General features: G+C 40.6%; 1 protein-coding gene across 10 annotated transcripts in view; it reads left to right on the forward strand.

Moving 5' to 3' along the window:
- Positions 1-11,337: 11,337 nt before the first annotated feature.
- The window catches only part of usp32 (ubiquitin specific peptidase 32), a 93,631-nt gene continuing 89,343 nt past the window's right edge, over positions 11,338-15,625 (forward strand). For 8 of the 10 annotated variants that reach the window (XM_030152187.1, XM_030152193.1, XM_030152194.1 and 5 more), the window contains exon 1: positions 11,339-11,555. In XM_030152187.1, coding sequence (XP_030008047.1) covers positions 11,498-11,555 — 58 coding nt within the window. In that variant the 5' untranslated portion in view covers positions 11,339-11,497. Of the gene's footprint in view, positions 11,556-15,625 lie in introns of all 10 variants that reach the window. The other 2 variants (XM_030152186.1, XM_030152188.1) reach the window with 1 other exon arrangement.

The following is a 15,625-nucleotide window of genomic DNA, read 5'->3' on the forward strand; positions in this document are numbered from 1 at the left end:
AGCGTGCGTCCGCCGTCAACTCACTGCTTCCTGGTCTTCAACCAATCAACAGCCGTGTGACGTAAGCGGCTTTTAGATAAAACGTTGACACGCGCACAATAGGTTAATACTGACTGAACTTTCTATTGCATTTATTTATTTATTTATTTATTTATTTTTGTCAGAATTACTATTTTTTTTAATTTATTTACTTTTTTACCATTATTTATATATTATGTTTTGTATTTTTAAATCTATGCATTATTTTCTTAAACTTATAGGTTCAAATGCTTTTTCCTTTTGACATCTTGTTTGTTTAAAATGTTGTACTGTATACTCAAATGTTGTTAATAAAGTTGAAAAAACAAAAAACAAAACAGAACAAAACACGCGCACAAAAGAAGAACGACAGACTCCACTGAAGCAGATTTAACATCACCAAACAGTATGGTACATGTTCAACAACTATGAACACAAAAACAGCTGGTTACACTGGTCTACAGTTTTTAATTTAATTTAATTTAATTTAATTTAACCCTTTGATGCATGAATTATGAGGACCTTACTCAAGAATTTTTTTCCTGAGTGTTTTTATTCCTCTTAAGGCATGAAAAAAACAATGTGATTGAGTTTTTTTTTTTTTTTTTTTTTTTTTTTTAATAAACCTATATTTAATGGAGTTACAAAAATGTCCACTCAACTAGACACCATGGGTTGAATTTTTGAAGCAAAGAAACATGTATTTAAAATGCAATATCAGAAAGTGATATACTGTGTGAAAACTATGAAAGATTTTTTTTTTTAATTTTTTTTTTTTTTTTATTAAATGTAGCTAATCTGATGTTTTCTCACATTTTATCATACTTAAAGGAAAACTGTTAATTTCAGTCTAATAACAACTAGCAATTGATTTACACTCAAACATGTTACTGCAGATCAGGTTAATCAAGAACATCAAAATTACAATAATGGTATGAATCGCAATGTATGAGATGGTGCGTAAGTGTCCACTGTGTCGGCTGATATGGAACTAAAACAACAAAACCCATGAATATACCAGAGAACAGCTGTAGATTAACTGTCCACTGTAGTGACTGCTATGCATAAAAGGGTTAATTTAATTTAATTTAATTTTAACAAATTATCTGCCTCAGAGATTAAATGTGCTAAATCGTATGTTTTAATACATTTTTCTGATTTTTCTCCCTGTTTAAGTCCCTATTAAGTTTTTTTCTTAAGTGATTTATCACCAATTATTATAATATTGTCCTCTGTAGTTTCCTTTTTTTTTCCAATAAAAAGCAGGTATTTTCCTGTATTGTATTTACTGATCATATGGATGTTCATAAAAGGTCAGATTAAAGTTGAAGGTTAACTGAAATAGAGAAAACTGAAGAAAATGTGATCTTTTCAACAAAGATAACAATAACTGAATATAAAACAAACGTGTTCAGCCACTGTTATTGATCCAACTCCATGGGTTTTACTGGTGAATCAGTGTTGTAGAAGATGACAGTGTTTCCACATTCACTACGGAGCCTCTGAACGTCTAAATGAGTAAAATATCTGATGACCATGAATAGATGAATAACTGTATTTCACCAGAATTATTTCAATGTATTGATAGATTTAATGGTTCAGATGCTGTTAAACATTTCAGATCAGTAAATGACTTTGGTTGCCAGTGGCCGCTTGGATGTTTGAGGGTTAAAGTGATGTGTTATTACAGCCATTTATTGGTTTATGTACATTTATACAATAGATTTATAAGTCTTCCATTAGAAAGAACCTGTAAAGTGAATATGTTGTAATGTGTAGACAATGTGGTGAAGTAGATCTTGTAGTTCGGAGGCAAATATTCCCTTTGAGTAAAACTCATTCTCATTAATTCCCAGTATTTCACAATTTGACTCAAGACTGTGTGTTGGAAACTACAGCCAACCAGTACTTTTTTTTTTTTTTTTTTTTTTTAAATACATTCTTATTTATTTTAGTGACCCAAACTTGGTAGAGTTTAACTGCTTTTATTCTGGAGGCATTTTACTTGTGGACCAGTGTTACTATGATCACATGTAGAGACTGATCTGCCACCCTGTGATTGAAAAAATATCTAGCAGAATAACAAATTAACCTATGAACAGTTCAATATTATAATCCATCACCTGAAAACAATTCTTAATTGTCTTTTTGTACATATACTGAAATTTAGAATCTATTAATATAAGTTGCCTGACTTATGAAATTACAAGAATAAAGTGTTGCATCTGAGCACAGAGTTTGAAAAGTGCATGCTGGGATGTCATACTCAAATGTCATTTTAAAGAACTCACATTATCCGGCTACTTCTCCCACCACTGTTATTAGTACAATAATGCATATTGCACAAACCAAAGAAGATATAAACGTAAGAAAAAACTGTGAATTAAAAAACACAAGACCAGTGGTGAAATGTGTGCTTTACAAGTGTTGCAAAGACAAATATATAGTTTTCAACTCAGTATATTTACTTATAGAGAATTTGGAAATACATACCCCTGGGATACACCTGGGGTTCCCATCTGACAAGGAGATAGAGCAATAGTTTTTTTTTTTACTTTAAACAAATAAATACATGTGACAGCGAAGGCGGGGTACACCATGGATGTGTCACCAGTTCATTACAGGGCTTGTGACAACATTTTAAGTGCAAAATATTAAATACAATGTTTTTGTTTTTTTTGTTTTTTAAGTTCATCATTGCTTTTGATGTAACCTAGATTATTAAATGTTTTTTCAAAAATAATTACCATAACTATGATGCAGTCTTAATAATTATTAGATGATAATTCCATCATACCTGGATATTTAGACCTTAGGTTAAATTTAAATAGAGGGACGGACGGACGGACGGACAGACAGACAGACAGACAGACAGACAGACAGACAGACAGATAGACAGATAGATAGATAGATAGATAGATAGATAGAGTAACTAAACTGTAACATGCAAAGTAAAGAGTAATGTTCAGTAGGATGAAGGTGCTAAATGACATTTAAGTGTACTTTTATGTAGTTATTTAGATTGAATCAAAAAAAGATCTAAATATTTTTGATGTATTTAACCCTTTCATGCACACTGGTCATTACAGTGGACAGCTATTCTACAGCTGTTCTCTTGTATATTCATGGATTTTGTTGTTCTTTTTGTTGTTTGTTTTTTTGTTTTTTTACACATATCTTTATTAAAATTTTAAGACACTAATATCTTTTCTGACATGAATTGGTAACATTATGTAGCTCTCTCCTGAGCATAAACCCCCAGAATCACAAGCCCTCCCCATAGTTTTCACACAATTTATCAGTAAATACATGTTTCTGTGCGTCAAAAATTAAATGCATGGTGTCCAGTTCAGTGGACATTTTTGCAACTTCATGAAAAATAGGTTCATAAGAATTTTTCTTTTTTTCATTATTATTATTTTCTTTTCAAATGTATTTTTAAAATTTTTAAAATTATTTTTATTTTATTATTATTTTTTTAATTTACTTTTCAGAAGAAATTTTTCAATCGCATTGTTTCTTTTCATGCCTAAAGAGGAATAAAAACTCAGGAAAAATTTTTGATCAAGGTTCTCATAATTCGTGCATTAAGTCTGGTTTAAGTTGGACTAATTCTGCACCACTGTAATGGGACTAGTACAAATGCTGAACCCAAATGCAAGACCAGAACACAGATGACCAATTGAGAGTGTTTATTAAACACAATCACGGTAGTAAAAACACAGCACAAAATTGTTAACACGTCTATGAAGGCGTGTGATACTGGACTCTTCGTCCGGGCTGTGAACGGAGAATATGGATGGTCAGCACGGCCGAGCCGGAGGATTCCCGTCAACACCCCGACTAGGGCAAAACAGAGGATAGTCAAAAAACAAACCAGGTCATACACAGGAGGACAATTCAGGAGGCAACGGGACATGAGGGAAAGGCTACTCACGGTCAGGGTCCAGGCGAGGGTCGAAACACAAGGTAACACGTTGGAGGCTGAGGTAGTCAGGGATTAGGCAGAATCAGAAGTCGATGTACGAACCAGGTCAGAACCAGACGAGCAGGCAGACGAGGAACAGGCAGGATCGGTGGTCGGAAGGCAAAACGGGTCAAGAACGGGCAGACAGACTGACAGGTATCCAAAAACGCTGGTAAGTGAGCACACAAAGGTAGAACACAAACTGGCAAAGAAACAGGGGAAAACACAGGGTTTAAATACACAAGAGGGAGGGAAGACAATTGGACACAGGTGGAGATAATCAGGGAGGAGTCAGGTAATCAGGAGCAGGTGAAACAATCAAGGAGGGGAAGTAAAGACACCAGACATGACACAAGAGGGAAACTTAACAAAATAAAACAGGAAATGACAGAGAAAACAGAAAAGACAGACACAGTCTGGGAGCAGACATGACAGTACCCCCCCCTCTAGGGGACGGCACCGGACGGCCCAGGAACCTCCGGGTGGCAGCGATGAAAGTCCCGGATCAGGTCCGGGTCCAGGATGTAAGAGGCAGGCACCCAGGAACGCTCTTCAGGGCCGTATCCTTCCCAATCCACCAAGTATTGAAATCCTCTTCCCCGGCGACGGGCCGCTAGGAGCCGGCGTACAGTGTAGGCTGGACCTCCATCAATGATCCGGGGTGGCGGTGGTGGCTGGGTGGGAGGAACTAACCGGCTCTCCTTAGCCGGTTTAACTTGACTCACGTGGAAGGTCGGGTGTATCCTCATGGTCCTAGGTAGCTTCAGACGGACAGAGACAGGATTAATAATTTTTGAGATAGGAAATGGGCCCACGAACCTGGGTGCCAATTTGCGGCTCTCCACCCTCAAGGGAAGATGACGGGTTGACAGCCACACACGTTGGTCGCGCTGGTAGACTGGGGCTGGAGTCCTGTGCCGGTCTGCAGCTGTCTTGTAGACCCCCGAGGCCTTTAACAGAGCTTGTCTGGCGCGAATCCAAGTCCTCTTGCATCTCCTTATCAGCGCCAGAGCTGAGGGGACACTGGCGTCCTTCTCCAGGGCCGGGAACAGAGGAGGTTGATAACCACAAACTACATGAAAAGGAGACAGACCAGAAGAAGCACAGGGCAGCGAGTTGTGGGCATATTCAACCCAGATCAGCTGGCGGCTCCAGGAAGCAGGGTTCTGGGAGGCCAAAACTCTAAGACCGGCCTCCAGCACCTGATTGAGCCGCTCAGTCTGACCGTTGGACTGTGGGTGATAGCCCGAGGACAGACTAACAGATGCCCCAATAAGGGAACAAAAAGCACGCCAAAAACGTGCGACAAACTGAGGACCTCTGTCCGAAACAATGTCTCTGGGAAAACCATGTAATCGACAGACATGATATAACATGGCCTCTGCTGTCTCCTTAGCAGAGGGGAGCTTAGGTAGTGGAACAAAGTGAGCCATCTTCGAAAAACGGTCAACAATGGTCAACACAGTGGTATTTCCATCAGACGGGGGCAGCCCCGTCACAAAGTCTAGTGACACATTAGACCAGGGTCTACTGGGAACAGGTAGAGGGTGTAATTGACCAACCGGAGGTTTATTGGAGGTCTTACACGCAGCACAGACGGGACAGGCAGCGACATACTCCGCCACTTCTTTCTCCAAAGCGGGCCACCAGAAACGCTGTTTAATAACGAAAACAGTCCGCTGAACTCCCGGGTGACATGTCAGCCTGGATGTGTGAGCCCAGTGGATGACCTGCGGGCGGAGGTGATCAGGGACAAACAGACGGTCTGGCGGAACGCCAGCCGGGATATCACAGTCTTGTAAAGCATCAATAACAGATTTCTCAATCTCCCACTGCACCGCCCCCACCACACAGGTCTCAGGGAGGATAGGTCCCGGTTCAGAATCAGAGTTGACGGGCATGAAGAGTCTAGACAGAGCGTCAGGTTTCACATTTTTAGAACCAGGCCGATATGACAGTGAAAAGTTGAATCGTGTAAAGAACAGAGCCCACCTGGCCTGACGGGAGTTGAGTCTCTTAGCCGACCGCAGATACTCTAGGTTTTTGTGATCCGTCCAGATCATGAATGGTATTTCGGTCCCCTCCAGCCAGTGGCGCCATTCCTCCAGGGCCACCTTGATGGCTAGCAACTCCCTGTTGCCGATGTCATAATTACTCTCTGCTTTCGACAGTCTCCTGGAGAGGAAAGCGCACGGGTGAAGTCTGTTGTCCTTTGGGGAGCGTTGCGAAATGACTGCCCCAACCCCCAGATCAGAGGCGTCCACCTCCACAACGAACTGACGAGCTGGATCCGGAACCGACAGAATGGGGGCCGAAGTGAACGCCCTCTTCAGCTTCACAAACGCTGCGTCAGCTTCGGGATTCCATCTGAAAACGGACTTGGGAGAGGTTAGAGCATGCAAAGGGGCAGCCACACTGCTGAACCCCCTAATGAACTTCCTGTAGAAATTAGCGAATCCAAGGAACCTCTGGACATCCTTACGACTGGTGGGCGTGGGCCAATCCCTGACAGCACTGACCTTGTCTGGGTCCATCTGGACACTCCCCTCCGCGATGATGAAACCCAGAAAGGAAACAGACGGGCGGTGAAACTCACACTTCTCAGCTTTTACAAACAGTTGATTCTGGAGCAGTCTTTGGAGCACCTGGCGGACATGCTGGACATGTGACCTCTCATCCGAAGAAAAAATAAGAATGTCATCCAGATACACAAATACAAAAACATTGAGCATGTCACGTAACACATCATTGACTAATGCTTGAAAAACAGCGGGGGCGTTAGTGAGACCAAACGGCATCACTAAGTACTCATAGTGTCCACTTGGGGTGTTAAAGGCAGTCTTCCACTCGTCCCCTTCTCTGATTCTCACCAAGTGATATGCGTTACGGAGGTCTAACTTGGTGAATACTTTGGCCCCGTGTAATAGTTCGAAGGCTGAAGACATGAGGGGTAACGGATATCTATTACGGATGGTAATGTCATTAAGGCCACGATAGTCAATACAAGGGCGTAGCGTCTTATCCTTCTTGTCGACAAAGAAAAACCCTGCCCCAGCTGGAGATGAGGATGGTTGAATCAGGCCGGCCGCCAGGGACTCATCAATATATTTTTTCATAGCAGCCGTCTCCGGACCAGACAGAGAATACAGCCTCCCCTTAGGGGGGCAGGTACCAGGACGCAAATCAATGGCACAGTCATACGGTCTGTGAGGGGGCAGCGCAGTAGCGCGTGACTTATTAAATACCTCTTTAAGGTCGTGATAACACTCAGGTACCTTACTAAGAGCAGGAAACACCGTCTCCAGCTCCTCCGGAGAAATGACAGGAGCCACAGTGACCTGGACTGGCTTGGACAGAGGATCAGGATCCCGGACCCCCTCACGACAGGAGCCACACCTCTCTCCCCAAGCTTGGACCTCCCCCGTTTGCCAGTTAATACAGGGGTTATGGAAAGAAAGCCAGGGGTGACCTAATATGAGAGGGTGAGAGTCAGAGTGGTAAATATGAAAACTGATTTCCTCAGAGTGACCATCTTTGAACCGGACAGTAACTGGTTGAGTCCGTTGAGTCACTCTACAGATAATGTGATTGTCTAAAGCCCTCGCCTCCAGGGGCTTCAGAACCGGGAGCAGACTGAGGTGGAGCTGCTTAGCTAATTCTTCGTCCATAAGATTAGCGTCTGACCCGGAGTCTATCAGGACTGGAAGCTGCAGAGACACAGAGTTAGAGCACACACAGACCAAGGGCTGAACACGAGAGGCGCTGGACACACAGAACGTTCTGCTCAAAAGAGAGTCCTCACCTGCCATCGTTCTAGGCTTCACTGGGCAGTTGCTGACTCGGTGCCCCTCCTGACCACAGTATAGGCACAGACCAGCCACCAGACGGCGATGACGCTCCTCTGCTGACAGACGAGTCCGACCCACTTGCATCGGTTCCACCTTCGAACCCCCGCTGGACTCAGGTACTGGGTGAGGGGGTTCTGAGTGGGGCTTACTCACAGAAGGCTGGCGGTTCCATGATGGTTCTGGCTGCCAAAACGCCGACTGGTCAGAGACCCGAATAGCAGCCTCGATGACCTCATCCAGTGAATGGAGTTCCTGCCGGAGCGCCATCTCACGACCGATAGTGCGGTTAAGACCGCTCTGGAACGCAGAGATCAGAGACTTCTCGTTCCATTCAGATTCTGCTGCCAACGAACGAAACTCACTGACATACTGCCTAATGGGGCGATCTCCCTGCCTCAGCCTCATGAGTCTTTGACCGGCCTGTGGTCCACGGATAGGATGGTCATAAATCCTTTTTAGCTCAGCCATCAAACTCGAGGCTGACTGAGTGATGGGAGACCTTTGTTCATAGGCTGCGTTGAACAGGCTTAAAGGAGGGCCTTCCAACAGGCTAGCAATATATGCAACCTTAGCTGACTCATTAGCAAAACGGCGGGGCTGGGAATCAAAAATGAGCTGCAGTTGCGTACAAAAATTACGGCAAGTATCAGGGTTACCTGTGTACTTAGATGGAGGTGGGATGTTAGGTTCCTCCAAGACTTTAACGGGTGAGACAGAGTTAATGTTCTCGACTGGCGGGACCGGAGCAGAAGCCTGGTTACCAGAATACTGGGAAAACTGAACGGACAGCTGATTCATCTTATCCATTAGGGAGTGCAAAATCTGTTCATGTCCCCTAAGCGTTGCCCCTGGGACCGAACTGCCTCCCGGACCTGGTCTAGGTCTGCTGGGTTCATCTTATTGGCCAGTTTGTACTGTAATGGGACTAGTACAAATGCTGAACCCAAATGCAAGACCAGAACACAGATGACCAATTGAGAGTGTTTATTAAACACAATCACGGTAGTAAAAACACAGCACAAAATTGTTAACACGTCTATGAAGGCGTGTGATACTGGACTCTTCGTCCGGGCTGTGAACGGAGAATATGGATGGTCAGCACGGCCGAGCCGGAGGATTCCCGTCAACACCCCGACTAGGGCAAAACAGAGGATAGTCAAAAAACAAACCAGGTCATACACAGGAGGACAATTCAGGAGGCAACGGGACATGAGGGAAAGGCTACTCACGGTCAGGGTCCAGGCGAGGGTCGAAACACAAGGTAACACGTTGGAGGCTGAGGTAGTCAGGGATTAGGCAGAATCAGAAGTCGATGTACGAACCAGGTCAGAACCAGACGAGCAGGCAGACGAGGAACAGGCAGGATCGGTGGTCGGAAGGCAAAAACGGGTCAAGAACGGGCAGACAGACTGACAGGTATCCAAAAACGCTGGTAAGTGAGCACACAAAGGTAGAACACAAACTGGCAAAGAAACAGGGGAAAACACAGGGTTTAAATACACAAGAGGGAGGGAAGACAATAGGACACAGGTGGAGATAATCAGGGAGGAGTCAGGTAATCAGGAGCAGGTGAAACAATCAAGGAGGGGAAGTAAAGACACCAGACATGACACAAGAGGGAAACTTAACAAAATAAAACAGGAAATGACAGAGAAAACAGAAAAGACAGACACAGTCTGGGAGCAGACATGACAACCACATAGTACTCCTCAATTCCACTGGTCAATAACAAATTTATTGTTGAATTTTTTGAGCTGATTTAGGATAATTTTGGTGCTGAATCCAAAAATCACATTAATTTTGCTCAATCAGGTCAACTTTCTGAACTATGCTACATATTGGCTTTTGAACATTTTTGCTTACATTTATGGGCATTTTCACATCATATGATACAAAATTCTTTCATATTTCTTGCAATAAACGAGTTCTGAAGATTTTACTTTTGCCAATTTATGATTAATGTTTTTTTTTTAATATTACAGGTGAATGAAATGGCTTCAACTAGAAGATCTTGCAAAAATAAGCCTGACGTATTCTGCTACATCTGCGCTGAATACACCATTGTACCTAACAGGAATCCTGTTAGAAAATGATTTTTTTTTCTCTTAAAACCTATTTTGGGTGAGAACTACAGGGTGGGGAAGCAAAATGTACAATGAACATTTCATTGTTTTTTCTCAGCAGGCACTACGTCAATTGTTTTGAAACCAAACATATACTGATGTCATAATCATACCTAACACTATTATCCATACCTTTTCAGAAACTTTTGCCCATATGAGTAATCAGGAAAGCAAACGTCAAAGAGTGTGTGATTTGCTGAATGCACTCGTCACACCAAAGGAGATTTCAGAAATAGTTGGAGTGTCCATAAAGACTGTTTAGAATGGAAAGAAGAGAATGACTATGAGCAAAACTATTACGAGAAAGTCTGGAAGTGGAGGAAGCAACAAAAAACGTACCAAAGCTTTTATTAAAGCTCTCAAATCCAAAATCCTAAAGGATCCAACCAAATCCATGAGAAAAATGGCAATTGAACTTGAGGTAGACAACAAGACTGTTAGAAATGCAGTAAAATATGATTTAAAGTTAAAATTTTACACAAGAACACCAAAACACTTGTTGACAACAGCAACAAATCCAACTTTAGCAATTTTTGGGAATCATGTTTATGGCCGCCTTCTAGCCCAGATCTAAACCCTCTGGATTCTGCTATTTGGGGCGTTTTAGAACATGCTACCAACAGAACATCACACAGCAATGTGGACTTTCTTAAAGATACTATTAAAGAAGAATGGGAGAAGTTGTCACCCCAATATTTGAGGAACACTTGCGCAAGTTTCAGGAAGTGTGTGAAGGCAGTTATTGAGAAAGAAGGAGGACACATAGAATAAAAACATTTTCTATTATGTACATTTTCTTGTGGCAAATAAATTCTCATGACTTTCAATAAACTAATTGGTCATACACTGTCTTTCAATCCCTGCCTCAAAATATTGTACATTTTGCTTCCCCACCCTGTATATAAAAAAATCAACTGATAAAGTCACAAAAATGTAATCAATTTTGTGAGAAGATCAAATTTTTCAAAATCAAATTATCAAAAAAAACCCTGACCTGATTGAGAAAAACAGATGTCATTTTTGGGTTTAGCGGTGCAAAATGGTCCTAATTCAGTTGAAAAAACCTAGACAACTTGCAAAAAACATTTTTTTGTAACCCAGTGTCATTCTACTCTTAGTGTAGTTTGAGATGGTGGCCACAAGATGGGGCTACTGACTTTGGTAAGTTTTGGGCTCAAACGCAGACTCACACAGTTTGTGTGACTGGACAAACACAACATTTATCTGTGGTTTACTGGAACAAAGGGGTGACACACTGCAGCTGTCTGAACACTGGGGTCTAAACCCCAGAGTGCTTCTGTCCTGTGTTTGTGTTTACAGGCGGAGCTGATCAACTGACCTGTAGAGTCCGATCATGTGACAGAATGGAGGCGTCACTGAAAACATCCACCCTTCACCACACACACATACACACACATATACACACACACATACACACCACCAGGAACCCATTTCACAATTAACGGATAAGGCGACAAACACTTGTCAACAACTCAGCTCGGAACGTTTATTTCCTCACATCGCAATGAAATGAGGGGAGCATGGGGGCCAAAGAGTCGAGGATAGGATTCCTGTCGTATGACGAGGCCGTTAAGAGAGGTAAGCCGAAAAGCAACGGGCTAAATCCAGCTTGTGTGCGCTAGCTTAGCCCAGTGTCTGCTCTGAGGCTAGCCCGGTGCAGAGGACCAGGACATGCTGACCACCACTGAAAGTCTACCCATTTAAGTGGCCTTATTTACCACACAAGGCAGACGGCTATCAAAAACCTAAACACGCTCTGTCTGGGACCGCCCGGCTCTAAGGTGGAATTCGGCGTTAGGTTTATTACAAAGGCTAGCTGGATTTTTAGCAAATAGTGAGTTTTAACAATAACTACCTCTGTGTTTTCCCGCAGTCAAATAAAGAATGAAGGATCTCAGAACACCTGAATCCAGCATAGATTTCAGTTTATTAAAGCTTTGTCATTAGTATGCATCTTGTATGTGATTACTGGCCACAAACATACAGTGTTATTAGAGGTGGTTTCTTTTGCTGATAAGGAAGGTCACATAAGTACACATTTGCTGGTTCGTGTTTGGCGTGAGTGACGTTTTGTGTATTGCTATCAAAGCGTTGCTAGTGTTGCTAACAGTGGCTAAAAATAAGGCTGTGCTAGCATGTCAGTATTTATCACAAGTGTTTGCTAACTTTCTGTGGCAGACACTGTGAGCTCTCTATCACCTTAGCTTGCTAACGTTGAGTAATGTCTGTGTTGCTACTAGCTAACTGCTCTGGTAGCCAGACCGCTAACCTAGCTGTCTTGCTACATCTGAGCTCCCAGAAGGGAATGCCTTCAGACCTCTGGGTTTAGCCTCCGTCTGGTGGAGAAAGCCAAGCCATGTGATAAAGGCTAAGGGTAATTATCGGAGTGTGTTTTAGTGGACTGTCAGGTGGCGTACACAGAGGAGCTAGCTATGTGTCAACAGCGGTGAAGGAAGTATTCAGGTCTTTTCTTTTCTATTATTTGTTTATTTCGAACATGCAAAGAAACAAAACAAAACAAAATAAAACATTTAAATGAACAGAATCTGTCTCCAAGCACATACAAGTCTGAATTTTGCATGGTCGAAAAGGAGTAGGAAGAAGTCTAAACTTATTTAATCCAACCCCTCTGTGCTTTTACACCTTTATCACTAACTTAATACAACAATCAAACAATACTATTTTCCTAATTTTAGCATCGAACCACAACAAATACATAATGCAGTAACTGAATTATACACAACAGTATGTTCATGGCAGGACAGTCATACGAACAGACCCAACAATTCAACCATTTTCTTCAATAATTACAGCAGATTTATCAGTACAACATCAAAAACTGGACAAATACTGGACCTCTAAAGCACAGGTGTCAAACATACAGCCCGGGGGCCAAATCCGGCCCCTGGGATGAATTTGTGAAATGCAAAAATTTACACTGAAGATATGAACAATCAAGGATGTTAAAATCATTTTAGGTCATTTCAATCTAAAGTGGATCAGAACCAGTAAAATACTATCATAATAACCTATAAATAATGAAATTTGTCTCTTTGTTTTAGTGTAAAAAAAAAAAAAAGGAAAATTACACAAAAGTGTTCACATTTACAGACCAGCCTTTTACAAAAAATGTGAATATCTGAAATGCCTCAAGAGAAGTATGTGGAATTTTAGTAATATTCTCCCAGTTATTTAATGTTTTGTGTATTTGTAGAGCCACTGTGATCTCTAAGTTGTGATTTACATGTATAAATGATAACTAAGGTGTAATATTGTTAACATTACACTTATTTTACTAAAGAATTTTCAGGTTGTTCAAATTTGTTCATGTTATGTTCAAGTACAATTCGTAGATGTAAACATTTTCATTATGGAATTTACTTTTTGCACTCAAAAGTTTTTATCCTATTATTAAATTATTTTACTGGTCTGGCCCACTTTATATCATATTAGGCTGAATGTGGCCCCTGAACTGAAATGAGTTTGACACCCCTGCTCTAAAGAATCAATTCTTTATATCTTTTTTTAAACTGAATTATGTTTGAAATTTGTTTTATCTCCACACACAATTTGTTCCACAATTTCACTCCACAGATGGTGATACAGAAACTTTTTAACATAGTGCGTACTTTATGAATCTTTAAATTTAACTTTCCCCTTAAATCATAGCCTCCCTCTCTTTCACAAAACATTTCTTGAATATTGCCCGGCAGTAAGTTATTCTTTGCTTTATACATTATATGAATTGTTTTGAATTCCACCAGGTCAATGAGTTTTAAAGTTTTAGATTGTAGAAATAGTGGATTTGTGTCACGAAAACCAACATTGTAAACGATTCTTATTGCTCTTTTTTGCAGTATAAAAAGTCTTTGTAATGAACTTGTGTATGTTCAGGTCTTTTACTGGAATAAATGTAGAAATAACTGAGTGTAAATTCTCTCATACTGTTAATGTCGCAGGTGTAAACTTCCTTTACTAAAAGTAGCGGTAAGTAAAAGTGCCCAATTGTCCATTTCTGGATAATATATAGTATTGGATTATTCGTCAACAGTGTTGTAATTGGTAAATATGTGTGTACTAATATGTGCAGTATTAGAGATCGACCCATGCTTGTCTTTTAAAGGACAGTATAATCATAGATAGGAACATCAAAAACCTTGATGGCAAATATTGGCTGATATTTGCCTGATTTTTGGGGAAATGGTCAGAAGTTAATTATTTTATTTAGCCAGAAATGGGATAATTGCAGAGCTAAATATTTAAGTAGAAGTCATGGATACCTAAATAAACAAATATATGTCACTTGACATCAAAATCAAACCAATTAATCAATGCATCTAAAACTGATTACTAAACTAACTGTAAATAGGTCATCCTGGGTTCAGTCGAAAACGATTTAACTGTTCTGTAATTCCAGCAAAGATGTCCAATATTAACCACTGGCTACTTAACTTAAAGACAAATTCTACATGTATCAATCTATTAAATGCTTTATATTGGTCTATCTCTAGTACGCCTATGTATGTATGTCCAAAGGTGGCTTATTATGGCCAGGCCCCAGCACAACAATAAGAAAATGATAATAATAATAATAATAATAATAATAATAATAATAATAATAATAATAATAATAATAGTAATAATAATAATAATAGTAAGACATGTATACAAATGTACAACACCCTCATCCCTGCAGATAATGTGAAAATAAATCAAAAGATAAAACAATTAGTGTAATCCACGAGGTACTGCTGGGTAGCTTAATTATAATAATACTTTGTCAAAAATAGAAATAGTAAAAAAAAAAGTACAAGTACCTTAAATTTGTACAGGAGTAATTGTACAATCATCGATCTGACTCGTAACGTGATGTGAATGTATGTATTTTCCTTTACATGGAGTTGGGTGCATTTATTATTGTTACACAGTCACATCAGGTCATATGTAGGTATGAGACAGCAGACAAATCTTAGCAGTTTAATTGTTTACAAAGCTTATGTGCTCTGAATGTGAGATGAGGGAAGCATTCATCAGGAAACAGAAGATCTTAGCCTTGATAGCCCTTTAGATCCACCTGTGGTTGGCAACAGCTGAACTTTGTCAGTTTGGATTCTTTGTCCGTCTGTTCCACAGTGAGTAAAGGGCTGGTTCTATAACTTAAGTCTAGCCTTAATTTAGCTCTAAGATCAATCTTATGCAAGTGTTACAGAAAAAACAGAAACTAAATTTGAGTGAAAGAAACTTACCCCACTTAACTTCAGATGAACAAAGACCTTTGTCACTATAGCAACAGTTAGTTACTGTGTTAACTAGTGCCATGAACATGGCTCATAACTTGTGATTTGTTGGTAACATTGTGGCATGGGCCATGAATAGAGAAAGTTTTGGAGACTGTATTAACTTGCTGGAAATATAGAGGGATGAGAAGATTTAAATGTTAATTTCCCCCAGATTAGATTGAAGTTGGGCCAAACAATGGTTTAATCTGCGTTTTCACGTGTTTAGGAAAGTGTTATAGGCCACAGTCTCAGGTTTTTCTGTCCATGCGATTTCTAGATAAAACAAGATCAAATGTTGTTTCCTTCATGAAGTCCATATGTAAATGTGCACTATCAGCAAACAATAACAAAAAGCAACATTTTGAAGGA

This window comes from Sphaeramia orbicularis, chromosome 13 (genome assembly GCF_902148855.1).
Source record: "Sphaeramia orbicularis chromosome 13, fSphaOr1.1, whole genome shotgun sequence".
NCBI lineage: Eukaryota > Metazoa > Chordata > Actinopteri > Kurtiformes > Apogonidae > Sphaeramia > Sphaeramia orbicularis.